The following is a 26775-nucleotide window of genomic DNA, read 5'->3' as shown; positions in this document are numbered from 1 at the left end:
TTTTTTTTTTCCAACTATTCAGGGATGTTTTTTTTTGATAAAAACGTGGTTAGTGGACTTGGTGAGAACTGCAGGGAGTCTTTCAAAATTTTAATTTGTGGGATTGTTTCTTTATAGTTTTGACCTTATTTGTTATTATTTTTTATACAAGCAATATTGGTGATGGGGAATTCAACTTACGACCTAGAATGCAGAGATAAATGCTCTTAATCACTTGAGCTATTAGTCTCTTGTTATCTTTTCTTAATTAATTAATGCAGGATAAAAAATATTTATTAAGGACGCTTGCGGGAGACTTTCGACTTTCCCGACAGATCGATGTACAACCGAAAGGTGAAATTAAAAAAGAACATTGTTAAAACTTAAACGTGTACGCGTATTGATAAACTATGAGATTGAGATTGAAACAAGGGAGTGACATCCGGTGCAGAGAAAAACGCTAAAAACAGAAGCAAATTGCGGACCATTCAACTTATCAACCATATTTGGCCTTTCCTTCAACCAGTGATTCAACATATCCAATTCCTTCTCCGTACTTTCCACTTCCATTTCATCTTCTCGCCTCCGTCTCCCCCACATGGAATTATTCCCTACTTGTTATTTTTACGTGCGCCGCAAGTAATCCGTTATTGTTAAATGTGATTATTTGGGTCTTGTAGCTAAAATACAATCGGAAAAGCATCACAACATCAACAGCACAGATATGGCAACTTCATCAAACTCATCAAAGAAAACAATGTCGTCCTCACCCTCATCTGCAGGCCGTCCACCGCAGGGGGTCAAATTTGCCCGCCGCACGTCCAGTGGGCGTGTGATGAGCTTGTCTCGGGACGACGATTTGGACATGAGCGGGGAATTCTCGGGTGAAAATGACTACATCAATTACACCGTGATGATGCCCCCTACACCCGACAACCAGCCAATGGCTGGGTCATCAGGTGCAGGAACGGCCTCGGATTCAAAAACTGATGGTCCTGGGCCATATGGGCCATCACGGTTTGGAGCGGAGTCTAGGCGAGGGGTCGACGATGATGGTGGGGGTGATAGTGAAGCTGCAAAGGCGGATAGGAGAATGTCAGTGATGAACTCATCTAATAACAAATCAATACTGTTGAGAAGCCAAACTGGGGACTTTGATCATAATCGTTGGTTGTTTGAGACCAAAGGAACGTATGGCATTGGAAACGCATATTGGTCAGAGAAGCAAGAGAACAAGTATGGACCGGAAGTCGAAATGAGCATGCAGGATTTTATTGACAAACCATGGAAGCCACTCACCAGGAAGGTTAAAATCCCCCCTGCTATTCTTAGCCCTTACAGGTACCTACCTGCTTCATCAATAACTAGCTCCTTAACAATTAAACAATTCAATTATTGTGTCCATTAATTAATGAATATAAATACGTTTATGTGCATTTGTTCTCTATTAAATCTCACAAAAAATACAAAGTCAAGGGGATTAAAAATAAGATAAGAAAGTAACAAAATTGTAGCTCAAGTAGTTAAGAGCATCCCAGGTTTCGTTTACAATTCCCTCCCCAAATATGGCTTTGTAATAATTGCGTATTCCCAAAAGATCCGACTACAGAAAGAAACAACAAAATGAGAGACAGAATGCCTTCCCACCAACTAAGAGAAGAAACAATCATTTCCATGAGGAGCCAAGGCATTAGCAGGTCCAGCATATTTAATTTGTACATCTATGCAGGTTACTTGTGGTCATCCGTTTGATAGTACTGTTCCTTTTCCTACTATGGCGAGTCCAAAATCCAAACCCTGATGCAATGTGGCTATGGGGCATGTCCATAGTTTGTGAGATTTGGTTTGCATTCTCATGGCTTTTAGACATTCTTCCCAAGCAGAACCCCATAAATCGTGCCACGGACTTGGATGCTCTACGTGACAAGTTTGAGCAACCTTCTCCCACCAACCCTACTGGGCGCTCTGACCTCCCTGGTGTTGATGTCTTCATCTCCACTGCCGACGCTGAGAAGGAACCGCCTCTTGTCACTGGCAATACCATTCTTTCCGTCCTTGCCGCTCAATATCCCGTGGAAAAGCTTTCATGCTACATTTCAGATGATGGTGGTGCCATTCTCACCTTTGAGGCCATGGCCGAGGCTGTTAACTTTGCTGAGGTTGGTTCAATATTGCAATATTCATTAGTGGTGGTAAAAAATTAAATAATGACATGAAACTTGTCATGCAAGTAAATTTCTTATCCAAAAAATAATCATGCTATCCTCACAAGAAGAAAAAAAAAACATAAATAAGTAGTCATGCTAATTGAATTAATTTGATTCCTGTCAGTTAATTAGTTCTAGCTATATATTGTCCAAATATACATACATACATTCATATGCACTGCAGGTTTGGGTACCCTTTTGCCGAAAACATGAAATTGAGCCTAGGAATCCAGACAGCTACTTTAACAGCAAAGTTGACCCCACCAAGAACAAGAAGCGGCCTGATTTTGTCAAGGATCGCCGTTGGATCAAGAGAGAATATGATGAATTTAAAGTTAGGATCAATGGTCTTCCTGATGTTATCCGCAAGCGAAGTGAAATGTATAACTCTAAAGAGGACGTGAATGAAAGGAAGCTTTCCAAGGAGAGAAGTATTGGTGGAGGTGGAGATGACGCGGAGCCAGCGGCGGATGGTGAGGCAAGCAATGTTACTAAGGCAACGTGGATGGCTGACGGGACACATTGGCCAGGAACATGGCTCGAACCTTGCGCCGATCACAAAAAAGGAGACCATGCTGGGATCTTACAGGTGATGGATATATAACAATACCCTGTATATAAGTATGTATATCTCTAAAACAAGTCCTAAAAATTTGAACCTCAAATATAATCGTGAACATACATGCAGGTTATGAGTAAGGTCCCAGAGATGGAGGCTGTAATGGGTTTTCCTGATGAGAAAAAATTAGACTTCACAGGGGTGGACATTCGAGTCCCAATGTTTGCATATGTTTCGCGAGAGAAGCGACCTGGATATGACCACAACAAGAAGGCAGGAGCCATGAATGCCATGGTCCGAGCGTCAGCAATATTGTCTAATGGTCCCTTCATACTTAACTTGGATTGTGACCATTATATCTATAACTCTATGGCTATAAGGGAAGGAATGTGCTTCATGATGGACCGGGGTGGAGACAGGATTTGCTACATACAATTCCCTCAGAGATTTGAAGGGATCGATCCATCTGACCGTTATGCAAATCATAACACAGTCTTCTTTGATGGTAATGTTTGATCATGCATGCGTGACTTTGGCTAATTAATTGAATTTGATATATAGCTAAACTGAAATTGAAAGTGATGACACTGCTTGGATATAATTGTAAAACAACAGGAAATATGAGAGCCCTGGATGGTCTCCAAGGCCCAGTGTATGTGGGAACTGGGTGCATGTTCAGGCGTTTTGCACTGTACGGGTTCCACCCGCCAAGGGCAAATGAGTACTTAGGAATGTTTGGGACGATCAAAGCCCCAGCTCCAAATTACCATGAGATTGAGGCGCAGTTAGAGGCTGATCCAGATCTACCCGACTCAGAAAAACAACCTCTGGCGACTCACCCTGACTTAGGCCTTCCCAAGAAGTTTGGAAATTCACAAATGTTCACTGATTCCATAGGCGTTGCTGAGTATCACGGACGTCCTCTTGCTGATCACGCCTCTGTCAAGAATGGCCGCCCTCCCGGCGCTCTGCTCGAACCACGTCCCCCACTCGATGCCCCAACTGTTGCTGAAGCAGTTGCTGTCATTTCCTGCTGGTAAGTGGTACATAATCTATATATGCATATAAACCAGTTGAAAGAAGCACTTTTCTAGTTCTAGACCAGTTAAGTAGACTCTTCCTTGTTTTGCAAAACACTGTGATCATTTGGGTTAATTAGTTTATGTTTGCACACACAGGTACGAGGACAAGACCGAATGGGGAGACAGGATAGGTTGGATCTATGGATCAGTAACAGAGGATGTGGTGACAGGTTACAGAATGCACAATCGTGGTTGGCGGTCAGTGTATTGCATCACGAAGCGTGATGCATTCCGTGGCACTGCACCTATCAACCTCACAGACAGATTGCACCAGGTGCTCCGATGGGCCACTGGTTCAGTGGAAATTTTCTACTCCAGGAACAATGCATTTCTTGCATGCCGGCGCCTCAAGTTTCTACAGCGTATTGCATACCTCAACGTCGGCATTTATCCCTTCACATCCATCTTTCTGGTTGTTTACTGTTTCCTCCCTGCACTCTGCCTCTTCACAGGTCAATTCATAGTTGCAGGCCTAAGTGTCCCCTTCCTTATCTACCTCCTTATCATCACTGTCTGTCTCTGTCTGCTCTCCCTACTTGAAGTGAGATGGTCAGGCATTGGCCTTGAGGAATGGTGGCGTAATGAGCAATTTTGGCTCATTGGTGGAACAAGTGCTCACCTTGTAGCTGTCATCCAGGGTCTCCTCAAAGTTGTAGCCGGTATCGAAATTCACTTCACCTTAACCTCCAAGTCTACAGCTGAAGACGAAGAAGACATTTACGCTGACCTCTACGTTGTCAAATGGACAAGTCTTTTCTTAATGCCTCTGACAATCATAATTATCAATATTATTGCAATGGTCATCGGAATCTCAAGGACCTTATACGAAGTGATACCCCAATGGAATAAGCTACTCGGAGGACTTTTCTTCAGTTTCTGGGTGTTGGCTCACATGTACCCATTTATGAAAGGCTTGATGGGAAGGAGAGGAAGGATACCTACTATTGTATATGTCTGGGCAGGGCTGCTTGCAATCATAATATCTTTGCTTTGGATAGTAATCAATCCTCCAAATGGTGTCAACCTCAACAATCAAGGCATGCAGATATGATGATAACAAAATTAAGGTTATACAAACTAATGTCAAGAATTTTCAGGTTGAATTCGAAGAAAAAACTTTCGAACTTCAGGTGGCATCCATTGCTTGGTGCCATGACAAATGTACTATAAGTCTATTATAAGTACAGCTACTATGGTGTTAGATAATTATTCCTACAAATCTCTGTAAATAAATTTTCCAACATTAATATAAGGTACAAATCTCTGATGTTTAGACTTGACAAAAATCCTATATTTCCTGACTTAAGTTTCTTTTTCCTTTTCCTTTTCCTTCCCCACTCTCCAGGGAAAGGGGGTCAAATATTTCATTTGCACATTATGCTGGAAGTTCATCTTCAGATGCTTACCCTTTTCAATCCTTCATTTCTTTTTTCTCCTTGCTACTTTACCTGTACTTTCTTAGTGGGTGAAGAACCATTGACGCTTGGTAAAACCATTAATTTAACATATCATAAATTCTTTTGAACATTCGAAAAGAACGTCGTCTCTGTTCCTAGTAACCTTTAGGAAAATGATAACTTGGCTACTTCGATTCATTCAGCAGGAAAAGTGTTGGGAGTTTTAACGTCCTATAGGTGAGTAGAGGTAATCAAGAGAGTCAAAAAAGGAACATAAAATGCAACAAGAGAGTAACTCAACTGCCCTGCCTGCAGTATATAGATGCATGAACATAGCTAATAACATGCAACATCTGCATTCAAGTGACGAAGAAATTGGACGCAATCAAAGAGATGTCATTCAAGAAGAACTCGAGAGAGAAAAGGATGACAATAATAAAAGAAGAGAAAGGGCACTTGTTGTTCTATCTTCATATGAATTAGGTCTCACTTCATCAATATCCAACTTTGGTGATTTCTATAAGAGAAAGACGTAAAAGAATAAACATTACCTTCTCATACATCTAGGACGGTTTAGTTTTAGAAGCCAAGTTTGAAACACTAGCAAGTACTGGGATTTGACTGCCTCCCATTTGAGACATGTTTTCTGAGTTTCCAATGTTCACGGCATATGCCTCACTCCTCCCTCATCAGCTCTAGCAGATAGCAGTCTCCTAATTAATTTCTGACCCTAAAAATTCTGGTTTCCTTTGTTGCATCCCTCTGTCAAATCAAATGCACACAAATTGATTACAAGATAAATGTGGGCAAAAATCATTTTTAATTATGCACCTAATTATGATAGGGAAAGTAGGGATGGGTGCAGTCCGGTTTTATTTGATTTAGGTTAATTAAATCAAATTAATTCATTTAGTGATCGGTTTGGTTCGGTGATTTCTCGTTGTATATATAACCAAGCAAATATTCTATGTTCTCGTTGATAAAATGGGAACAGGATAGGAAAGGAGAGAGATTAAAAAGGAAAAAGAAAAAAGAAGATGGAATGTTTGCTATTTTTACAAATGAGTGAAGGTTGAGACATTTGTTGCGACCGCTACCAGTGAGAAGCGGAGGAGCAGGACAGCCTTATTTGGGGGGCTTCCCGCCTTGGTCTATGCACCCTTCATTTCCGTTCAAAACAATATTTTATTTATTTATTTTTGTCTATTTTTTTAATAAAGAAACTCGTACATGACACACTTTACGTGTAACTGTGAAATTCCAAAGCACAAAATAATACTTCATCACATCTCGTGTTCCATTCCATTCCATTCCACGAAATTAAATTCAAAATAAAAATGAGAAAAGAAAAGAAAAAATAAATAAACAAACAAACACACACACTTGAAAGAAAAAGAAAAAAGTATATAGCTCTTTCTCCCTGCGTAAATTCAGCATTTTCGTTCTTCCATAACGTCTCTCTCTCTCTCTCTCTCTCTGTGAGTAAATTCACATTCCCATTCGGATTAGGGTTAGGGTTTGTTTATATTGGAATTGAGATGGGGCAACAATCTCTGATCTACAGCTTCGTCGCTCGAGGCAGTGTGATTCTCGCCGAGTACACAGAGTTCACCGGCAATTTCACCTCCATTGCCTCTCAATGCCTTCAGAAGCTTCCTTCCTCCAACAACAAGTTCACCTACAATTGCGATGGCCACACCTTCAATTACCTCGTCGAAAACGGTTTCAGTGAGTCCCCCATGCATTTACATGCCCTTCAAATCTTTCTTACCAATGTCTGATTCTTCTCTTAGATTTGTTCATTATCGTTGGCTTTGATCCATGCGTTTTGTAATTTGCTTTTGTTGGAATGAAGATCATATGTATATGTATCTATGATTATGAAAACGCTGATTGCGTTGATTCTTTTTGAAGCAAATATTTTGTAACTATATGGTTGCATGGTATGCATTCAAGATTGGGTGATTAAGATTCATGAGATGATTGTTGGATTGCGGCTGCGTTTTTTTAATTGCAGTATTGTTTTCTTAGTCAATTTTGCATATGAACAAAAAAAAAAACATTGTGCATTTGATTTGATTGAAGCAATTTCCAACTCTGCAATTTGAGTTGATAATCCTTGTTTGTAAATTGTAAGGATTGGTTTTTAAATGTCTTTGTTTTGGATTCTGCAGCTTACTGCGTAGTTGCATCTGAATCTGCTGGCAGGCAAATTCCAATTGCCTATCTGGAGAGAGTCAAGGACGATTTCAACAAAAGATATGCTGGTGGGAAAGCTGGAACTGCTGTTGCCAATGGACTGAACAGAGAGTTTGGGTATTCATCTTATGATGTCCTTTTCATGGCGATGAATATTGTTCGCCTTTTTTTTCTTCTTCATGAATATGCTTTGCTTAACACTTATATGGATGTTTTAGACCTAAACTGAAGGATCACATGAAGTACTGTGTGGATCATCCTGAAGAGATCAACAAGCTTGCAAAAGTGAAGGCTCAGGTTACTGAGGTCAAGGGTGTTATGATGGACAATATTGAGAAGGTCGGTGTTTTGAATAAGGGTGTGGTTGTGGTTTTGATTCCTGAAAGTTAGTAAACATTACTAATAGGAACAACTCAATTCCCATTCTGAATTTCTCATTCCAATTCCTTTTCATTCTGATTCCAAGTAGGCAAATATGTCATCCATTTTTAGTCATAGAAATTCATCTGTTGCAGGTTCTTGACCGCGGTGAGAAGATTGAGCTGTTGGTGGACAAAACTGATAATCTTCGCTCCCAGGTTAGTCGAAGAAGCATAACTTATCTTTAGTTTATTCCTTTCCTCTTTTTTAATGTTGATATGGCGTTTTTATATGTTGAAAACAATGGTGTGTTTGTGTTGTAGGCCCAAGATTTCAGGACACAGGGAACAAAAATGAAAAGGAAGATGTGGTTTCAGAATATGAAGATAAAATTGATTGTTGTGGGGATCATCATTCTCATAGGCTTTGTGATATTTTTGTCAATCTGCCATGGTTTTAAGTGTACCTAAGTTTGCATCGTTATATGTCCATGGACGCTTTCGTGCTGTCATGCGGCATTGGTAAATTGCTCTATCTCTTTGAGTTGCTTACCTTGTTAGGTTATGCCCGTCCTGTTTTGCTAGCCATTTTAGGATGGGGTGGGGGGAGGTTTTGTATGTTTTTTTTCGCATTGGTTGTTGTATAGTTTATATATTTGACCTAGTCTTGTCTAGGGTAGATAAAATCAATCACTATCATATATGTGCTCCATGTATTGTAATGGATCCTTAATTAGCTTAAGATGTAATGGAGGAATGCTTGGATGATTGTAAATCAGCATGCCCTTTCGGAATGCTATTAAAATCTATTCCCTTATTTGCTTGCTTCTCTTGGAGAATCTGTTTGAAACTATTGTGGTATTTATAACTAGGAGTTTTAAAGTCTGTTTTTTTAGAAAAACAAATCCATAAAAATCACGGGGCTACACAGTTTTTGGTGCTCAAAATCTCATGGATTTTTAAAGACTTCATTATTAAGCGGTAGACTTTGCTTTGGAGTGTGAGTTATAAACTTGAAAGTAAAGAAAAGTCATAGAGCTCTCCAGCCTTCTTCTCTCAATTTTATATGTCTTCAAATACTTATCATAGAGATCCAAACTTTCCCACTATCATTATCATTATCATTGTAATCTCTCTTTCTCCAAGTTTTTCTTTTAGTTTTCTTTTTGTCACATAAGATAAAAGAAGAAAATAAGTAATTCATAACAAATAAAGATTTAGAGAGACATTCATGACTGTCACCTTGCCTATGGCCATTCTCGATAAAATGACTCGAGGAAATTTATGCCAGTGAACTCAAATAATGAAAAATTCATATCAACCCACTAAAACACGATTATGATCCTTCATATTTTGAAGAGCCAATCAATTTCCATATAATTATATATGAGTAACATTATTGATAAATTATTAACATTTAATAGATTAAATATGCTAAATAGTTTTTGAAGTTTCAATAGTTAAATATGCTAAGCAGTTAAAAGGGTTGGAAGAGGTAATAGGTTAACCTAAATAACAATTCATCCCAATCCATTTATTTAATACATTGACACAACCCAATGGATTGCGAATGTTATCATCTTCCTGTTATATATTTTTGGAGTGGAGGGGGCTTGGCTGCCTGCGTGTTTGGATGACTATTTGCCATGAAACTGTAATCTTCTACTGTCTGTTTGTACAAGGATTGCTATCAAACAAAGCATGATAATGAATGCAATCTTTCCATTTACCCAAGCGGGCACGCATTTCTATGTCTCTCTTTGCTTTCACATTACACGCCAAACACACCACGTCCCTCCAAACCGCGTGTTTGCTATTGTATGTATTGTACTAGTTGCTTCATTTCTTCTTCTTCTTCTTCACATACAAAATTAATTAATTTTTTCTTTGAAAATATATTTACTCATCACTTTAATCTTCATCTTAAATTTTTAAAATGCAAAATGAATTGTGAACATCGCTCTCGACAATTTATCTTCTCAATTAAGCCTAATAATTATAAATAACATAAAAATCTGAATTAAATGTTACTCATCCATTCATCCTTTTTCTTAATACTCTCATTTGATCATTAATTTGGAAAGTAGTTTTTTCTCTTCATTATCTTGTTTTCTCAAATTTCAGTCTTACTCCTGAATTTTGAAATGCAGTTAATAGATGTTAGTGGAATAATTGCAAATTCTAGACTTACTTTGTAATGTAACGATTCATGTATTGTTATAATATGTTAAACAACAAGTTTATATTTTATTATATAATATTAAAAATATATATACGTCTTATAATAATGGTAATTTTATTATATAAATAGCAGTGTCATGGACTCATGGTCTGATCAAAAATTTCTTGCATGAGTTCAAAACGTTTGCCATTTTAATAAAACATATGTTTGAATTGAATTCATTCTTTTAAGGTCCCAAATAAGGAAAATACATTATATAAGGAAAATACATTAAAAGAATTTGGAAAGGACAAAGCACGCGAGGAAGGCGAGAGTGGAAGAGAAACGCACCCGTAAAGCCTACTTTGAAGTTGGAGAGGTGACGCCTGATCATGGAGCGAAAAACAAAACTAAAAAAATATAAAAAGATAAGATAAAAGATAAAAGAAGAAAAATCCATTTCATAATTTTGTAAAATTGAGTCGTCTTCGTTTGTATTAGCTGAGAGAGTCTGAGACAGATCTAACCGCCCAGCCCGAGGACCGAGGCGGCCTACTCTCTCTCTTTCTCTATCTCTCTCTCTATATATATATATATTTAAAATCCCACACGCACTCTTCATTTGCTTGTCTTAGCGTCCCATCCAATTTCCAATTTCTGGGTTTCACACGTACACACCAAAATGGAGAAAGCGTTCAACAGGCAACGAGTTCTGTTCGACCACCTTCGACCTTCTTCCTCTTCTCTTCATGGCACCGACTCTTCTTCTCTCTCCGTAAGCCTCTCCTTCTTCTTCTTACTCATTTGATTGAAATATTTTAAAGATTTGCTTTCAGTCGCTTTGAAAAACAACCATCCGATCTCGATTGAACTCGAGCTCAATTCAATCTCTCAAAGGCTGAAAAGCAATTGCTTTCTCTCTTTTTCGAGTCACTGGTTGTTTCAATTTTGTATATTTGGTCTCAATTCCTCATTTTTAATGAGATTTGTGTATTGGGTATCAGGCATCGGCGTGTGTGGCTGGGGATAGCGCTGCATATGCAAGGACAAATGTCTTTGGCGATGATGTGGTCATCGTAGCGTAAGTTGTTTCGTTTTGCAAATGATGCTCCTCAGTTCATTTCAATTTTGTGTATTTACATCAAGCCTTTGATATTTGTTAATTGTGCTTTTATAGTAAGTTTGAGTTTAAAAATATATATATATATATATATATATATTATTTTGGTGTCTTGCAGTGCTTATCGAACTCCAATTTGCAAGGCTAAACGTGGGGGCTTCAAAGATACTCATGCTGATGATCTTCTTGCACCTGTTTTGAAGGTTGGTTATACCAGTTTCGTAATTTTCGCTTTGCTTTGGTTCTAGTGAAGTTTGGTGGAAATAAATTCTAAAGCTTTTTCTTTGTTTGTTTATTTTATATACTATCTCATAAACTATTTGTATCTTCAACTGATAAAAATAACTATTTCTTTCTCACTCAAACGATGATTGCCTTGCTATAGGCGGTTATAGAGAAATCCAATCTCAACCCAAGTGAGGTTGGGGATATTGTTGTGGGTACGGTGTTAGCTCCAGGATCTCAAAGAGCTAGTGAATGCAGGATGGCTGCCTTTTATGCTGGCTTCCCTGGTATGTACTCCTCTAGAAAATTTAATGATCCTTGAGTATGTCGTGGTTTGTTATTCATCCACATGATGGCTGTAATGTGCAGAAACTGTGCCAATTAGAACTGTGAACAGACAATGTTCATCTGGGCTTCAGGCAGTTGCTGATGTAGCTGCATCTATAAGAGCAGGATTTTATGATATTGGTCAGTGTTTGTCGATGTTTTTTTAAAAAAATCGTCTCAGAACTAGTTCACTTCAGACAAGTATCCTTAGCTTTAATTTCCTTTTTTCTCGGATTATTTCATATAGGAATTGGAGCTGGGTTGGAATCCATGACCGCAAATCCAATGGCATGGGAAGGATCAGTTAATCCTAAAGTATACATTCTTGTGGCACATGTTTTTCCTTTTAGAAACATATTTTCTTGCAGAAATGCTATTTTTGACAGGGTTCTAAAAGTCTACCGAAAATTTGCACTGTGGTCAGGTGAAGATCTTTGAACAGGCCCAGAATTGCCTTCTTCCTATGGGAGTCACCTCAGAAAATGTTGCGCATCGCTTTGGTGTTTCTAGGCAGGAGCAAGATCAAGCTGCTGTAAGTTGGATTAATCTGTCAGTCTGGTACTAAATTGTACTCTGGTTTGTCTATGTTAGTGATTTTGTTAATTATATGTTGGTAGGTCGACTCTCATAGGAAGGCAGCTGCTGCTACTGCCACTGGTAAATTTAAAGATGAAATCATCCCTGTGGCGACCAAGGTAATCTAAAAATTTGATTGTAGATTTGGCAGATAATGTTTGCATGCACGCGTGCAAGGGCATGTTATGTATTGCTGATTTCATTGAATTAAAATAGATTGTTGACCCAAAATCTGGTGAGGAGAAACCTGTTACAATCTCTGTTGATGATGGGATTCGGAACACAACATTGGCAGACCTGGCAAAGTTGAAGCCTGTGTTTAAGAAAGATGGGAGCACCACTGCTGGTATGTTTTTCTGACGTTGCATCATTTCCTTTTCTAAAATACAGTATCGCATTATTGAATCCATTTCATTTCATATTCGGTGCATCCGTTTAGGTAACTCTAGTCAAGTTAGTGATGGTGCTGGAGCTGTTCTCTTGATGAAGAGAAGTATTGCTGAGCGAAAAGGATTGCCAATTCTTGGTGTATTCAGGTATTCAACTCCTTGATGTCGTGCATCTATTTGACAGGAGGGAATTGATTTTGTCATGGCAGGCTACAGATTTGTCGATTCCAATATTCCCGTGGTTTTTCAACATGTATGCTCAGAAGACTTATTTTTGTAGGCCACAGTATCCAGAAACTTGTCCATGCCTCTGATGAACACCTTGGGGTTCATTTGTTTATTGCTACCAGCATGCTTTATAAACTTGCTTCCTAATATCTACTCCAAGGCTTTGAACCATGATGTTCAGACGATCAATTTTTCTTTGGTATACTATATTACTCGGGTTTTTGTAACTTGTGCAATAGAATAAGTTTCTTTCACTTTAAGCAAATCAAAAGGATCTATGGACCAAAAAAAGAAAGCCGATGATCAAAAGGATCGTAGCATTTCGGGGTTTCCCTATTGACATGGGATCTACAATTCCTCTGTACTTGCGACCTTGTAGTGTGGTATCATAGTTGGCAAAGAGAATGAAGTTTTCTCAATATTTTCCTTGATGTTATCATCTGTTTAATGTGTTGCCTCCCAGGCTAATCTGAAATATCTGACACAGTGTTTGAATGTTATAAATATTGCCCTCTTCTTCATTGTGCAGGAGTTTCTCTGCTGTTGGTGTGGATCCAGCCATCATGGGTGTTGGTCCAGCTGTTGCAATTCCAGCTGCAGTCAAGGCTGCTGGTTTAGAGCTTGATGATATTGATCTTTTTGAGATAAATGAGGTCTTAAATTGCAGTTAAGTTTCTACATATGATTTTAAGCCCTTTGAATATAAAATGACATAGAAAATGCTCAACTGTGCAGGCTTTTGCATCCCAATATGTATATTGCCGTAACAAGTTGGGACTTGATCCAGAAAAGATCAATGTGAATGGAGGTGCACTTGCCATTGGGCATCCACTTGGTGCAACAGGTATTATATTTTCTACTTAGCATTGACTGTACCACTCTGTTTTTTGGTGTGTATTGAAATCTCATTTGATTGTTGCAGGTGCGCGTGCGGTTGCGACTCTATTGCATGAGATGAAGCGTCGTGGGAAGGACTGCCGCTTTGGAGTGATCTCTATGTGCATAGGTAAACCTTTATTTCCCCCCTCTTGTGTGCACACAAACATTGATACTGCCCATTGAAAATGTTGGTAATGGATCTTATATGGAAAATGCAGGCACAGGGATGGGGGCAGCAGCTGTTTTCGAAAAGGGGGACAGCACTGACGAACTCTGCAATGCTCGGAAAGTCGAATCCCTCAATCATTTATCAAAGGATGCTAGGTAGAAGGACTTACCCATTGCATTTGTGTCAATAATGTATGATTGAGAGTCCTGAGACTGAAAATCATAGTGAAGCAATGCGATAAGATTGCTTCATCTCTCTACATTGGGTAGTTGAATCCCCAGATCCTTGTTCATCCTTGCAATTCCTCTCAATAATATTTTGGTTAATCGAAAATCATAGCATGTATTTGGTGATCAGCAGTTTTGATCTCCAATGTTTGTATACCAGAATTATATTATACAATCCATTACACATAAATATTTAGTTGAACAGTACCTTTTTCGTTTGCCTGCTTGTTCAATCTTGATTGGTTTCATTGCTTTATATATTTTTTCGGTCATAGCTTTATATCTTTGAGACCAAAAAAATGCGACTTCATGGACGAGATTACAGACACAAAGCAGTTACTTGTACGTCTTAGTTATCAATTCTGGACCATATTTTCTTTTTGATGCCTCCAACCTCTTCACGTGCTATTGCTAATTTGCTATCTTCGTTCATTCTATTCTAACCATCCATTTACTTTCCCATAGCTCCCATAGAGTTTTCTTAAATAAAAAAGAATAGAAATAAATAAATAAAGAATTTGCTCTCCTTGTCTCTGTCTTTTTATGTTAACGCACTGACACACTCTGGTGGTATTCTCTGTCCAATATTAAAAGAGAAAAATTCCGAATTCGAGTACACTGCCTGCCTGGTTACTAGTAAGTAATAAAAAAACTATGATGATGGCAACATGAGCATAATTGTCACCTGCCTGGTAATCTAAAATGAATTCTCCTCTCTATGCTGCCCCATGAGTTTTTGAAAGCTGATAATCTAATATCATTATCAATATTACCTAAATTTGCTGTAGTAAATGACTGGTAACTTCTCTCTATGGTGACTCATCTTATTTATTTTCTTGTTTGCGGCTTTCTATAGAAAATTACTTATAAGCAAGGTCTAAAATATCGGTGATATTGGAAATATCGGTAATCCAAAAATACTGAAATTTCGATGGAAATATCGGGATATTATCGATACCAATAAAAAATGAATAAAAACTACGGAAATTGTAAGAAAAACTTGAAAAGTTTTATTGTAACTTTGGAGGATGCTTATTTAGTCAATTATCTATTAGTTTATTACAAAAAATTGGAAATGCATTGCATGATGGATTTAACTAATTTAAGTTGATTATATAGCGAACTAACAAACACTGTGAGTGTAGAAAATATGTAGTAATTAATGAAAGAAGGTTAAACACACCACAATCATTTATATATAATGATTTACTACAATATTTTACATTTTATACATTGCATAGTAAGATACATAAGTGACTTAGTACCACATAGAGTTCCTATGAGGTTCAAATTTTCACTATCTGTATCATCTCTATGTGTANGAATAAGTGTATTGTGAAGAGTAGTCATCAAATGATAAATCCCCAAAATAGTTTTGCATGTAATTGTTAACATGTCACCCATATGGATCCGAGATTGGTTGACGTTGTCCATGAGCAAAATCATTTGAAGATTGAGTCTCGGATTCTTTCCATGAGCTGCTCAAATCCTTCCCAAAAGGAATGGGATATGAAGGGTAGGGAAATGGTTGGTTATGAGTATAATAATAATTACTACTCCCACTCCAACAAAGTCCGAAGTTATAGATAACGAATCACCTTCTTGACTTGACAAAATCGCCTTGCCCCTTTCTCTACGAGTATAGTCCTTCCCTATGGCACCAATTCCTGGTCCTGCCCGCCTACTCCCATGGTCCTCATCTTGTGAACTTTGTCAAAGTAAAAAATGTAAGGTCCATCATTCCTTGCCTGTCCATGTCTCAATATTTAGAAGAAAAAAGAACTTACCACTTGGACGCCACAATACAAAGCAAACCAAGGATGACTAATTTTACAAGAGGAAACACCTTGAATCCCCTTTGTGTTTTTTTCCCCTTTTTTTTTTTTTTGCCCCTTTTTTTTTCTTCATCACATCGATGTTTTAGCGATATTGTAACAAAATATTGCTGAAGTGTGAGCGAAATTATCGATGTCGATATTCTCGATATTTATACTATATGTGCATGGCTACGTTTCAAAATATCCGTGATTCGAAAAAACGATAATATCCTCGATATTTCGTCGATAATATCCTCGATATTTCGTCGATACTATCGATATTTTAGACTATGCTTATAAGCAAGGCCTGGCCACTCACTTATTTGCCTTTGACATGACGTATTAGATTATAAATGATCCATTAGGGGACAAATCTGATGATTTTAAAGTAATGGTTGTGTGGAATTTCAATCATATCTACAGTCATTCTATATTGATAGAAGCCTCCACCAATTCATCAAAAAAATTCTGCTGAACAAGCAAGCATCAATACATGAACAAGTAACTTATTCTCAGCAATTAAACTATTATTCTTTTTTTGTTTTGCCACTTTAATCTAATTGGTAAAAAGTTTATCCATTTTTTGATTTATTTCATCTATTCCATGACCGGAACAGGGGGGGATACACGTTATTTTTTATGAAGAGAATGAATCTTTTTATCGAAGGATCAGAAAAAAATGGGTCCGGACCTCCTGCGGGAATGATTTGGAAGATCCAAAACCAAAAATAGTGGTATTTGCTAGCAACAACATAATGGAGGCAGTCAATCAATATAGATTGATCCGAAATCTGATTTAACTTAATATTGATTAGAATTTTAGATTATCAGGATCATGAAGAGAGAGAAGAAACCTAGATTTCTTAACGGGTGTAGATTATCTGACTGATATCCATGAGGTATAAGTTAATGCATGGAAGGCTTGCACACAAAACTGCTTTAAAGTTAATGCATTTGAGGCAAAACATTGGTTTCTTGCACAAAGACCCCAATTTGGTGGGAGCTGTAAAAGGTGAAGATAAACCCTAGGAAAACCACAGATGCAATTGACGATTTCACATGACAAGTTCATGTGTATTTTTAAAAATCCATTCATTGACTGGTAGAAATATGACACTACCCAACCTTCACCTGTGCAGGGCATCCCAAGAACCACAAGTCGACTGCGTATCTATACAGTAATGAAAGCCTGCAGCCTTTATTGTATGCCGAACATGAAACCAGAAAAAATTAACTAAACAAGATAGACAGGAAAACTTGAGCTCTCTTATATGAAAATCTAATTATGCACATTGTTTCCACTTCAACAAATTCTTAATTTCTGCTACCACGACTTCAACGTGAAAAACAAAAATTGAATCACAGATTGCCATGATTCCAAAATGATACTGCTTGCAGTATTAACACTCTTGTCAGAAGATGGCCTGGGCAGTGAATCACAGCGCAAACTACGTGATCGAACACTTACAAATTGGGCACGAAGTTCTTCTACCGAGCCATGGATCGATGCACTGAGAATGAAGTGGGAGAAAGAGACAGGGAGAGGGAGGGGAACCAACAAAAACAAAAGAGTAAGACATTTGATGGCTTCATTTGCAAGGAAAAAGCTAACCACTCAAGAATGGGAGTCCCTACATCTTTGTGAAATCTGTGCAAGCAAGGAAGATGGCGAACTGTTTCTCCAATTGTTGGAGTTTCAAGACAAATTGCACAGGCTTCTTCTGAGGCATCACTCTGCAAACAAAGCAACCGAAAACAAAATTTTATAGCAGGTAAATAAGCGGATCTGATGGCTGGGTACATGCCCCACCACAAGAAGCACAAAAGCAAACAGGTTATAGTCTTTATATTTGTTCAACTTCTACTTCACCTACCTGTACTGTAGATTGTGGCAAATTATTAATTTGATGAACTGTTGCACCAGCATGCTGATGATTATTATCATCGAGTGCCAACAACATCTCATAGTCATTGCTGCAAGACATGAAGAGGCAAAAGGTAAAATGAATCCCAATTGAGATTTTGTAAAATAAAAAGAATAATATGCTTCGAGTGTGCTACCAAATCCACAATATAATTAATCATGCCAGTCGCTCTTAATGAATGTATGAAGCCATTGGATAAAATAAGTATAATTTTTTCCTCTAACAAGATACAGGCCCCAGATGAGAATAAGCAAGGCATAAACTGATAAATAGACTAAAATCTTACTCATTAAAATCCCTCTGAACTCGAAGCATGCGATTATCCAGTCCCACCTCACCAAGGTCGTCAAATGCTGCCTCGATAGCTTCTAATATATTAAGTCTCTGCATCAGAAAGCAGAAATTAGAATTATAACGAAAAACTAAGGAAAACTTAGTCTTGACTGCAACTTGACAGAGAGGTAATCTTTGATTAAATATTCAACTATATCTGAACGTTAAAGTAGAATTCTAAATTCGCATATTGCCCCCTCTGAACTATGGAATAAGTTCTAATGTCTTTCTTGAACTTTCGATTCTCATTTGGTAAACAGTATAAGGATGAGATTACACAAATAAATTGAATAATAATCTAATTCATCTTTGGTGTCACAACAATGAATGGACTAGCAATCTTAGACAAGAATTTGGTCCAGGATAAGTGAGGATAATAGGCCGACACGCAGGGGCGGGTCATGTAGGACTGAAAAAATTCCTCCCTCTTCCTTCTCATCCCATATGCAATAAAGTTTGTTTCCTTCCAAAACATTTGTCAAATAAGTGACTTAACACAAAGACACCATCCAAGGTTCATGGAATTTTGTACACGTGCAAATAACAGAAATAAAAACAACCAAATGGCTTCCCTCCCTTAATAGTTTATCTCCTTTATCTTTCTTAACTTTCTTATCTCCCTCTCTCTTTAATTTTTTTTATTTAAAAAAAAAACCAAAAAACCTTTATCAAAGAGGCTCAAAGAAATAAAAGGGCGAGATACCATGTCTAGATCCATGTCCAAAGGAAATCGCATATTTCTTCCTCTAGTTGATACTCTAGGAGACTGGTTGCGAAAGCGAGTCCTCAACTGTGCCATTCTAGACGAGGTAGCAACTCGAGCCTGGGTTCCTCTCCTATTGGAATGGTTTTGAAAAGACTCTGGCCGCGATTGTCTATTTGAATGCAAGATTGTTGAGCCTCTCTACATAACATAAGAAACAAAATAAGAATACACAATACTGCTAACAAACAACAAAAATCATACTCATTATATAGAGAAACAATTGTCCATTTGCCAAGAAACAAAATCATTGATTTTGACAAAAATTAATCTAACATCAATAAAGATCATGAGCATCAAAATATACATCCTCGACCATGAGCATCAAAATATACATCCTCGACCATGAGCATCAAAATATACAGCACACAGAATAACAATGCATTTAGTTTTATTTAATCATTGAGATCTCCCTAATATGGCATTCATGACACTTATCATCTTAAACAGACCTAATTATTCTGCAATATCTACAAAAGTTGGCTTCTGGAACTAATGTCTAAGAAACACACACAAAGATGGGGTTTATGCTATGAAAGCTGTTAATAGGAGATGCATGCGTGATTCCAAATTGAAGGTGTTGGCACGTCATTTGAAGACTCTTGAGAAACATTACAAAGCATATGTGGAGGGAGACAGATTTTTTATTATATACCCGTAAAAGGATCCTAATATATGACAATATTTTGAGCCCAGGGAGAAATATGGTTAATTAATGCAACATGTTTAAAGGTTAGGAAAAATTTGTTGCTCATCTTTGTATCACTGTCTAACAATACAATTCCTATAATGTAAAAAATCTTAATTGTCCTTTGCACAGGGTTGCATGGGTCCCAAATGGGCACTTCATGCACAAATTCAGGAACGGTTGAGATTGGTGAGTTTAGTAGGTGGTACCAAATTCAACCTGGAATACAATAATGAGCTAGCATGGAAATTTTGTGCAAAACTATGATTCACCAGCTTGGAAGATGCTCATTTTATGATTTATTCGGTGCTTATGGTAAGAGAGAAATATTAGGCTTTAAAGGAGTAAAAGACACTATAAAGATGGCAACCAGTTTGAATTGACGATTCAACTGTAAAGATGGCTTTTTGAGTAAAATATATGGTCCTAACTGACTTGAACTGACTGGTTTGACAACAAGACTTTCATTCTACGGCAAGCTATTTCCTATTTCTGGATATAGACAAGTCACTTAAAAAGCCGAAATCAAGCTACAGCTCATGGTATAAATAGAAACCAATCTCTATAATCATCCATACTTTCCCCGTAAAACGTCCCCGAGCCGAACCAAAAGGAAAAAGAAAATATCATGGAACAGAAAAGATACACCATTTTATTTTTTCAATTCTAGGAACAGAGGCCTGAGCCTCTCGCACAGCAGGATAATGAGCCATTCATGTCTCTGTGATAGGGTATCTTGTGTTCCATGACCACGCATCAAAATATTTAGAAATAATTATGTGAAAGTCACCAAAAGTGCATTTTTAATTTGCAAATCATGCTATCAACAGTTACAGAGAATAAAGAGGCTCACTCACACGATGTGATAAATTGTGACTTCCTCTAGAAGTATTTGAAGCATTCTCCTCCTGCTGCAGTGCCCACGCCAGATGTTCATCAATCTGCTACAATGAGAACAGATGTAAAACACTCAGTCAAGGAGAAGCATACAAATGTCCACTTGCACACATAAAGATCCTCTTTCTGAAGAGATTCTATTTGGAACTATTATATGTCCAAGGTTCCAGGTACATCCTTAACCCTTCCCCCTCTTATCAATACTACATAATGTTCTTGTAAACTATGGCCAATACTACATAGAAAAATATGCACATGCACATACAACATGGTTGCCTAAAATGCACTAACCTCGCCACCTCCACTGATAGGCACCTCATGATATAATTGCTCCTGGAGTTCACGAGCCAATATCTCATCTGCTTCTAGTTGTCTTGCCCTAGCATTGGAATCATCATTCATGGAATCAATACCTTGGGGCACAGAGTGCCCTGCAGCAGGTGATAAGTCATCAACCTCAATAACTCGACTTGACCTTCCCTGAAATTGAGGTCTCTGGATCCTAGATGATTTTGAATTTTCAGATGAACCAAGAAAAGCAATATCTGAGTCCCCGGACACCGAGGTAGAGCATTCAGCATGATTTCCCAAACTTAATCCCTGTTTCCTCTGCCTTTTAGTAACTGTCTTTGCTGCATGACATGACCCAGGTATCCGGCCCAGCTCAGACACAAGTCCAGAAGCTTTTTGAGTTGCATTCAGTTCTTCTGCCACATCATCTTCAGTCCTTCGATTTCCTCGACTCCTGGTATCTCTCCTCTCTACTCTGTTTTGATGTTGATTGACAAAGTTCCCAACACCATTAGTTCTCCTGGGAAGAGGCTCAGTGGAATCAGGCAAGAAATAATCTATTTGACTTGAACGATTACGTGTAGTTCTCCAGCCACCTAGTCCTTCAGAGCGTCCAGAAATATTGCTACTGACATCCCTTATTCCATTAGCTTCTTTATTATTATTCACAAGACCGCTGCAAAAAACATACCATGTCATAAGGTCTCAAGATAATGGTTATTAAAACGGACAATAGACATAAGCTGATCAATAAACACCGTTGGAAACAACAATCAAGCAGAAAAAAGAAATTAGAAAGAAATTCTTCATGCTGTCAGATGGTGACACATCTTGTTATTTTTGTCAAAGACTTTATCCAGTTTATAAGATGAAAGCCCAAAAATCTGGAAGAGAGAAAAATATCATATCATACGGTTTGTCACATCAGGAAATTTTAGAAATATATATATATATATATATATATATATATATATACATACATTAAAAGCCATGGAGAAGTCATTAAATTTCAAACGTGAGTGCAATTTTTATACGACCAAACCATAACACTCCAGTACCCATTTATCACAACCCTGTCTTACTCATTTCTCAACCTTAAAAGAGAAGGTGGAAATATATTAATTTCAACGTTCCCGAATAGATTGTGAAAAAGTGCTTGCAAGGACATAAACCCCCTAGTTAGGAGAAAAAAACTACAGGACACCATCATTTCAACCGTAACTTCTTCCTCCCAGGGCGGGGGGGAGGGGCACTTAGGTGCTCTCACCAATACCAACAAAATAAAAGGCTAAGGTTACGAAGATCTCATAAACAAACCCCTCGTCATATCACTCTTATAAGCAATCCAACAGTCAGCAACCCTCTAAATTCTTCAACCTTCTTGAAACCAGATATTGAAATGTAATTCTAACTTACTCATTAAGAAAAGACATAACTAAAACATATATTTAAGAGCATCTAACCAAGAAAATACCATATTGAACAAATTACCTGCCTGATGTACGAATAATTCTTGCATTATTTGCCTTTGGTGTAGGAGAATGAATTATTACACCTTTCCCCTTCCCTTTCAGTCTTTCACTATTATTGCCTTCAGTAACTATGTCATTTATGTCTATGACATATGGTGAACCATTGGGTTCTGCATTCCCTGTGTGACTTTGTTCAATATCCTTGGAAATATTGCTACGCTGTTCAGCTAACTGTTTAGTCCTTGTTGCTATATTATGGGGGGAAATACACCCATTTCGTACCAACCTTTTTTGGCCACTGACTCTTGGCTGCATAACAGAATGAAGAGGAACGGGCATTTGTTGCCCCATTTTATGTTCAGGATCAATGGACAGACCAACCCCCTTGTCAAGAGCCACAGCTAACCCAAAACCATTTGTACTATCATCTATTTTTTCTTTCCCCTTGGGAGCATTTCTGGATCTCTCCACATGACTTGAAATGCAATCTACAGAAGAACTGCCAATTAACGCAACTTGCCCTTTTCTTGTGTCTTCAGCAACATTATCTTCCAATTCAACATGTGGAAACACCTTTTTCGTTAATTGGGTGTGACCATTGTGTTTGGTTAAATCAAAAAATTTAGCATTTTCATGGCAAGCAGATGATTTAGAAGGAACTTTGATGGTCATAGCCTTTCCTTCGTCCATATTTTCAATTCCAGTAGAATATTTGGCTTCACGACTGGAGCTTTTGCCCACTGTTGCTCTCCGAAAGATGTGAGCATTATGGGAAGCAGATGAATTATCAACATTTGAGTTGCTGCAACTCTTAATATCAAGATTGCTAAGATTTCTCGGAGGATGTATAACAATTCTTCTATTATGGCCATTTTCACTGACGAACCTTCCCCTGACCTTCAGTCCATTCACATAGTTTTCATCCACAACATCTGGATTACTCAAGTCACAAGCTAATGGTGAATTACAGACTTTACCAACAGATTCCCTGCCAGTAATGTGTCTGGAAGCTAATCTATCAGGCGTGTCAGGTACATCCACTACCTGATCGATGTCCATGTCCTCCATAATCTGCATTAATTTCATAAAAGAGTACAAAACTAAATCATTCAGCACCAGCTACTCGCATTTAGTCAATATATATATATAAACCCTCAATAATAAGAAAATTCTAGCTATGGCAAAAATTTGTAGCAAAAAAAAATAGTTGTAGCTTATATACATAATAGGAAGTGCGCATAAATAAAAATGTTACTAAAAGCAATAGAAAAAAAAGGTTTCAGTTGATACCACTTGCTTGCAGATACTCATCTGTGAGCAAAACATGATTTCAGCACCTACTAAAGCATAAGTCAAAAATATCTTTCTCTTTTTCATTTTCTTTTTTATAACTAATACTGGATGGAGAATTGCCATTTTTATGCCAAGTTCAGCAACACGGTGTGGACTCTTGTCTCTGTATAAAGTACACTACAAGATCCAGAAGTGAATAATGGACACATTATTGGAGGGAGTTGTTTGAAAGGACTCCAAGAACTGATACTAAAATTGTAAAAGAAGTGACACATGGTATAAAAATACTGAAGAAGGAAATAAAAAGAAGACATCAAGAGGTAATAGACATAGAACAACATGGGCACAGAAGATTGTGTGGCAGAATTGACAGGTATCAAAGATGGGAATAGAAACTACATGCTCCTGTTAACAGAGGACCATACAAAGATTGAAAATGCTCACCTTCCTTTTCCATTCAAATGGAAGGGTCGGTTGTTGAATACGAATTGTCCAACGTGAGGGCACCCCTGTATTGGGGGCAGGCCCCAGTGAACTTTATGGTTCAGATTTAAAAGGCCCCTTCCATTTGGTACTGCAAATGGAGAGGAGCTGAAGATCCATTAAATTCAATATTTTTGTAAAAATTGGGAGAGGGCACTCTGAAGTATGAACTTGAAAATTCAAAGGGGTTCAATCAAAGTTAATTTCTATTCACAAGGAAATTAAGAATAATTCAGTGACCCAGCTTGAAATATTACATGGTCATCATCAGTCCGACCATCCCAAGGAATGGAGTTTAATAAATAGGAGAGTTCTACCTCCCAGATCCTACAAGCCCAAAGGGTCTGGCGTGAACCCCAAAAAAAGATATTGAATTCCATTAAAGATCTCAAGGAGTAATCAGATACAACATGGATAAGGAATAACTATATTTCTTATCTTGCATTAAATAAAGGATCCATGAGAAAAAAATCTACTTTCTCCATGGAAATACTTAATTCATGGTAATACCAGTTTCACTGCTGCCCAATTAAAGAAATCATCAAGAGGTAACACTCAAAATTCAACCTCTACGTTAAAGATAAAGTGATGCGCTTTCCACCACATATAATTCATTCCTAAATAACAAAACTCAGGACAGATGATAATGAATATCAAAATAACTGGCATATATATATTTCATGACACTAGAAATTACAAATTATAATCAAGCTTGATACATAAACAGAGATTAATGCAGATAAAATAAATATTGAACATTCAGAAGTAAAAATTGATATACGCTTCCATTATCGCCAGTCACCCAAAAAAAACCAAAAAACAAGGACCTTCGTAGAAAACTTTGAATTAAACAATTACAATAAAACACATAATACCAAATTTAACGACAAGGTTTAAAAAATTTATTGATAAAAAGTGCAATCAGATGGCAAAGAACCTCGATGAGAATGTATGAGAAAGTAGGAATGAATCAGAAGGAAAGAAAGGTAAAATTCTGAATTTCAAAGCAAAACTTAAACCGAAACAATTATAATTTTTTTTTAAATTAAATAAAAGAAAATGAAGAAAATAACCTGACGTTATCGTTATCCTTGTAGTTGTGGTGGATTCAAATCCAAAAGAGAAAGCCCCAGAATTTGAAGAGAAGGAAGAGGAAGATGATCTCATGCACCCGTCTCCAAATCTGTCTCTGTCGAAAGATGAACCCACCACCCATCAACCCCTCTTCCCTCAGTGGCGGAAATGGGTCGGGTCAGTTTTAGGGTTTCTCATAATTTGTGGGTCGAGCAGCCGGAATTTTTGAGAAGCTGAGGCCCACCCTAATCAGCCCCCAACGTCCAACCCATGAAAAAAGAAAATTATAAAAAAAGGAAAAGAAAAAAAAAGAAATTAACAGTTTATTTTCTGAAAAGGAAAAGAGAGACTTCAATTTGTTTGGGTCACGTTGTTGGACAACAATTATAATTTCTCGGATAGTTTCAATTCAACTGTTTCAAGTCATGGCGTTGTTATAAAAAGATTGGTGATGTTAAACGAATTATAAAATTAATTGAGTACACACTATTATTAAATTATTTATTAAATAATTAATTTAATATAAAATGACTAAAAAGAATACATTGAACTGTGAAACAAATGTAATTTTAATAAGTACAACATACTCATCATATTCAACCAAGTAAAAACCCTACAAAGATAGCAAATTAGTAATAACAATGGATGGTTAGTATAATGCGAAGAGGTGTTGGAGGCATCAAAAGGAATATATGGTCTAGAATTGATAACTAAGTGTTCGTCAGGTTTTGAACAATGTGATGCCCCTGGCCATTAGCAGGTTGTACGTTGGCAACTAGCGATTGATTGTTGGTGAAGGAAGTGAAGTGAGAGAGATCTGGGCCCTAAAGTAGGCTCGAAATCTACTCTTTGGTGAATTGTGATAGGCGTGCCACTACTAGTGATACTCTTATAGTAGAAAGAGTGGTAAGGTGAAGATTAAGCTTGTTAAAGTGTTGCACCCTTGTATTCTTATCTTCTAATCAAAGCCATTGTGCTCTAAATAAGGGGATCTTGCTTTATATAGGTTCTTTTATATGCCTCAATGAAGAGGACTTCAATATTTCACCTATTATGGAATAAAAAACGCAAGATGAATGATGATTTTTAGATTGTCATCGAACAGAGAGTACAATAATGAGCCTTGCACGAGAGGTGTCCGATGGATAGCATAATACCATAAAGTAATTATATACCCAACAAAGACCTAACGATATATGCAAATAACAGTAAAGTTGGGTCCAACAAAACTACGAAAGCCTTATCGGACATAAATAAATTCTACCGAACATAACTGCAATCTACTTGAAACAGTGCATATGGTATGTCCGATGAGAGTTTCCCAGATATATTTGCAGTCAGAACTTGTCCGAACTACGTATAGGAGTTTTGATTTAAATGAGCTGGAAATCAAGACAAACTACCAAATCATACCAAGTTGTGTTAGCAAAGCATATAGATTACAAAACAATAGCAATGCAATTCCAATTAGGAGTTGTCAATTGGGACTTGGACAGAGTATGTGTTTGGGAAAAGAATAGAATTCCAATCAGGAGTTGTCAATTGGGAACTCAAATAAAAGAATAGGATTCGATTCAAGAATTGGCCTTGATCTGTAGTGAGAAGCTTTGCAAGAATTTGAGTCTGGGTTACTTCGAGGTTGTCGAGAGTAGGCGT

The 26775-nt window shown here is 37.5% G+C and overlaps 4 protein-coding genes across 8 annotated transcripts; 3 read left to right on the top strand and 1 right to left on the bottom strand.

The window, feature by feature from the left end:
* The first annotated feature begins 494 nt into the window (after positions 1-494).
* On the top strand, positions 495-5118 carry LOC117613551 (cellulose synthase-like protein D1). Its single transcript, XM_034342162.1, has 6 exons — positions 495-1320; positions 1709-2138; positions 2371-2775; positions 2875-3250; positions 3361-3781; positions 3924-5118. The coding sequence occupies exons 1-6, from the start codon at positions 704-706 to the stop codon at positions 4876-4878; spliced, it is 3204 nt and encodes a 1067-aa protein (XP_034198053.1). The 5' UTR covers positions 495-703; the 3' UTR covers positions 4879-5118.
* A 1558-nt stretch (positions 5119-6676) lies between these two features.
* Positions 6677-8608, top strand: LOC117638366 (putative vesicle-associated membrane protein 726). Its single transcript, XM_034373500.1, has 5 exons — positions 6677-6952; positions 7399-7540; positions 7642-7762; positions 7939-8001; positions 8107-8608. Exons 1-5 carry the CDS (start codon positions 6763-6765, stop codon positions 8251-8253), a joined length of 663 nt encoding a protein of 220 aa, XP_034229391.1. The 5' UTR covers positions 6677-6762; the 3' UTR covers positions 8254-8608.
* A 1808-nt stretch (positions 8609-10416) lies between these two features.
* Positions 10417-14301, top strand: LOC117636509 (3-ketoacyl-CoA thiolase 2, peroxisomal). The gene is made up of 14 exons (XM_034371050.1): positions 10417-10718; positions 10948-11024; positions 11182-11266; positions 11449-11575; positions 11658-11756; positions 11863-11930; positions 12040-12147; positions 12233-12310; positions 12408-12537; positions 12631-12727; positions 13338-13461; positions 13544-13652; positions 13731-13814; positions 13906-14301. The coding sequence occupies exons 1-14, from the start codon at positions 10626-10628 to the stop codon at positions 14013-14015; spliced, it is 1389 nt and encodes a 462-aa protein (XP_034226941.1). The 5' UTR covers positions 10417-10625; the 3' UTR covers positions 14016-14301.
* Positions 14302-16946: 2645 nt separating this feature from the next.
* Positions 16947-25371, bottom strand: LOC117613956. Of its 5 annotated transcripts, none has more exons than XM_034342589.1 (9): positions 25119-25369; positions 22289-23340; positions 20798-21473; positions 20467-20550; positions 18862-19062; positions 18112-18209; positions 17775-17874; positions 17536-17634; positions 17145-17411 (listed from the first exon to the last, which is right to left on the bottom strand). In XM_034342589.1, exons 2-9 carry the CDS (start codon positions 23335-23337, stop codon positions 17349-17351), a joined length of 2370 nt encoding a protein of 789 aa, XP_034198480.1. In that variant the 5' UTR covers positions 23338-23340; positions 25119-25369; the 3' UTR covers positions 17145-17348. The 5 variants fall into 5 exon arrangements, with proteins under 5 accessions (XP_034198476.1, XP_034198478.1, XP_034198477.1 ...); XM_034342588.1 differs by having other exon boundaries at positions 17154-17411; positions 20467-20553; positions 25119-25370; XM_034342585.1 differs by having other exon boundaries at positions 16947-17634; positions 20467-20553; positions 25119-25371.
* Positions 25372-26775: the final 1404 nt, after the last annotated feature.

Source organism: Prunus dulcis, chromosome 1 (genome assembly GCF_902201215.1).
Source record: "Prunus dulcis chromosome 1, ALMONDv2, whole genome shotgun sequence".
Classification (NCBI taxonomy): Eukaryota; Viridiplantae; Streptophyta; class Magnoliopsida; order Rosales; family Rosaceae; genus Prunus; species Prunus dulcis.
Note: the sequence above shows the minus strand (reverse complement) of the source record. Positions and strands in the feature narration are given on the sequence as shown.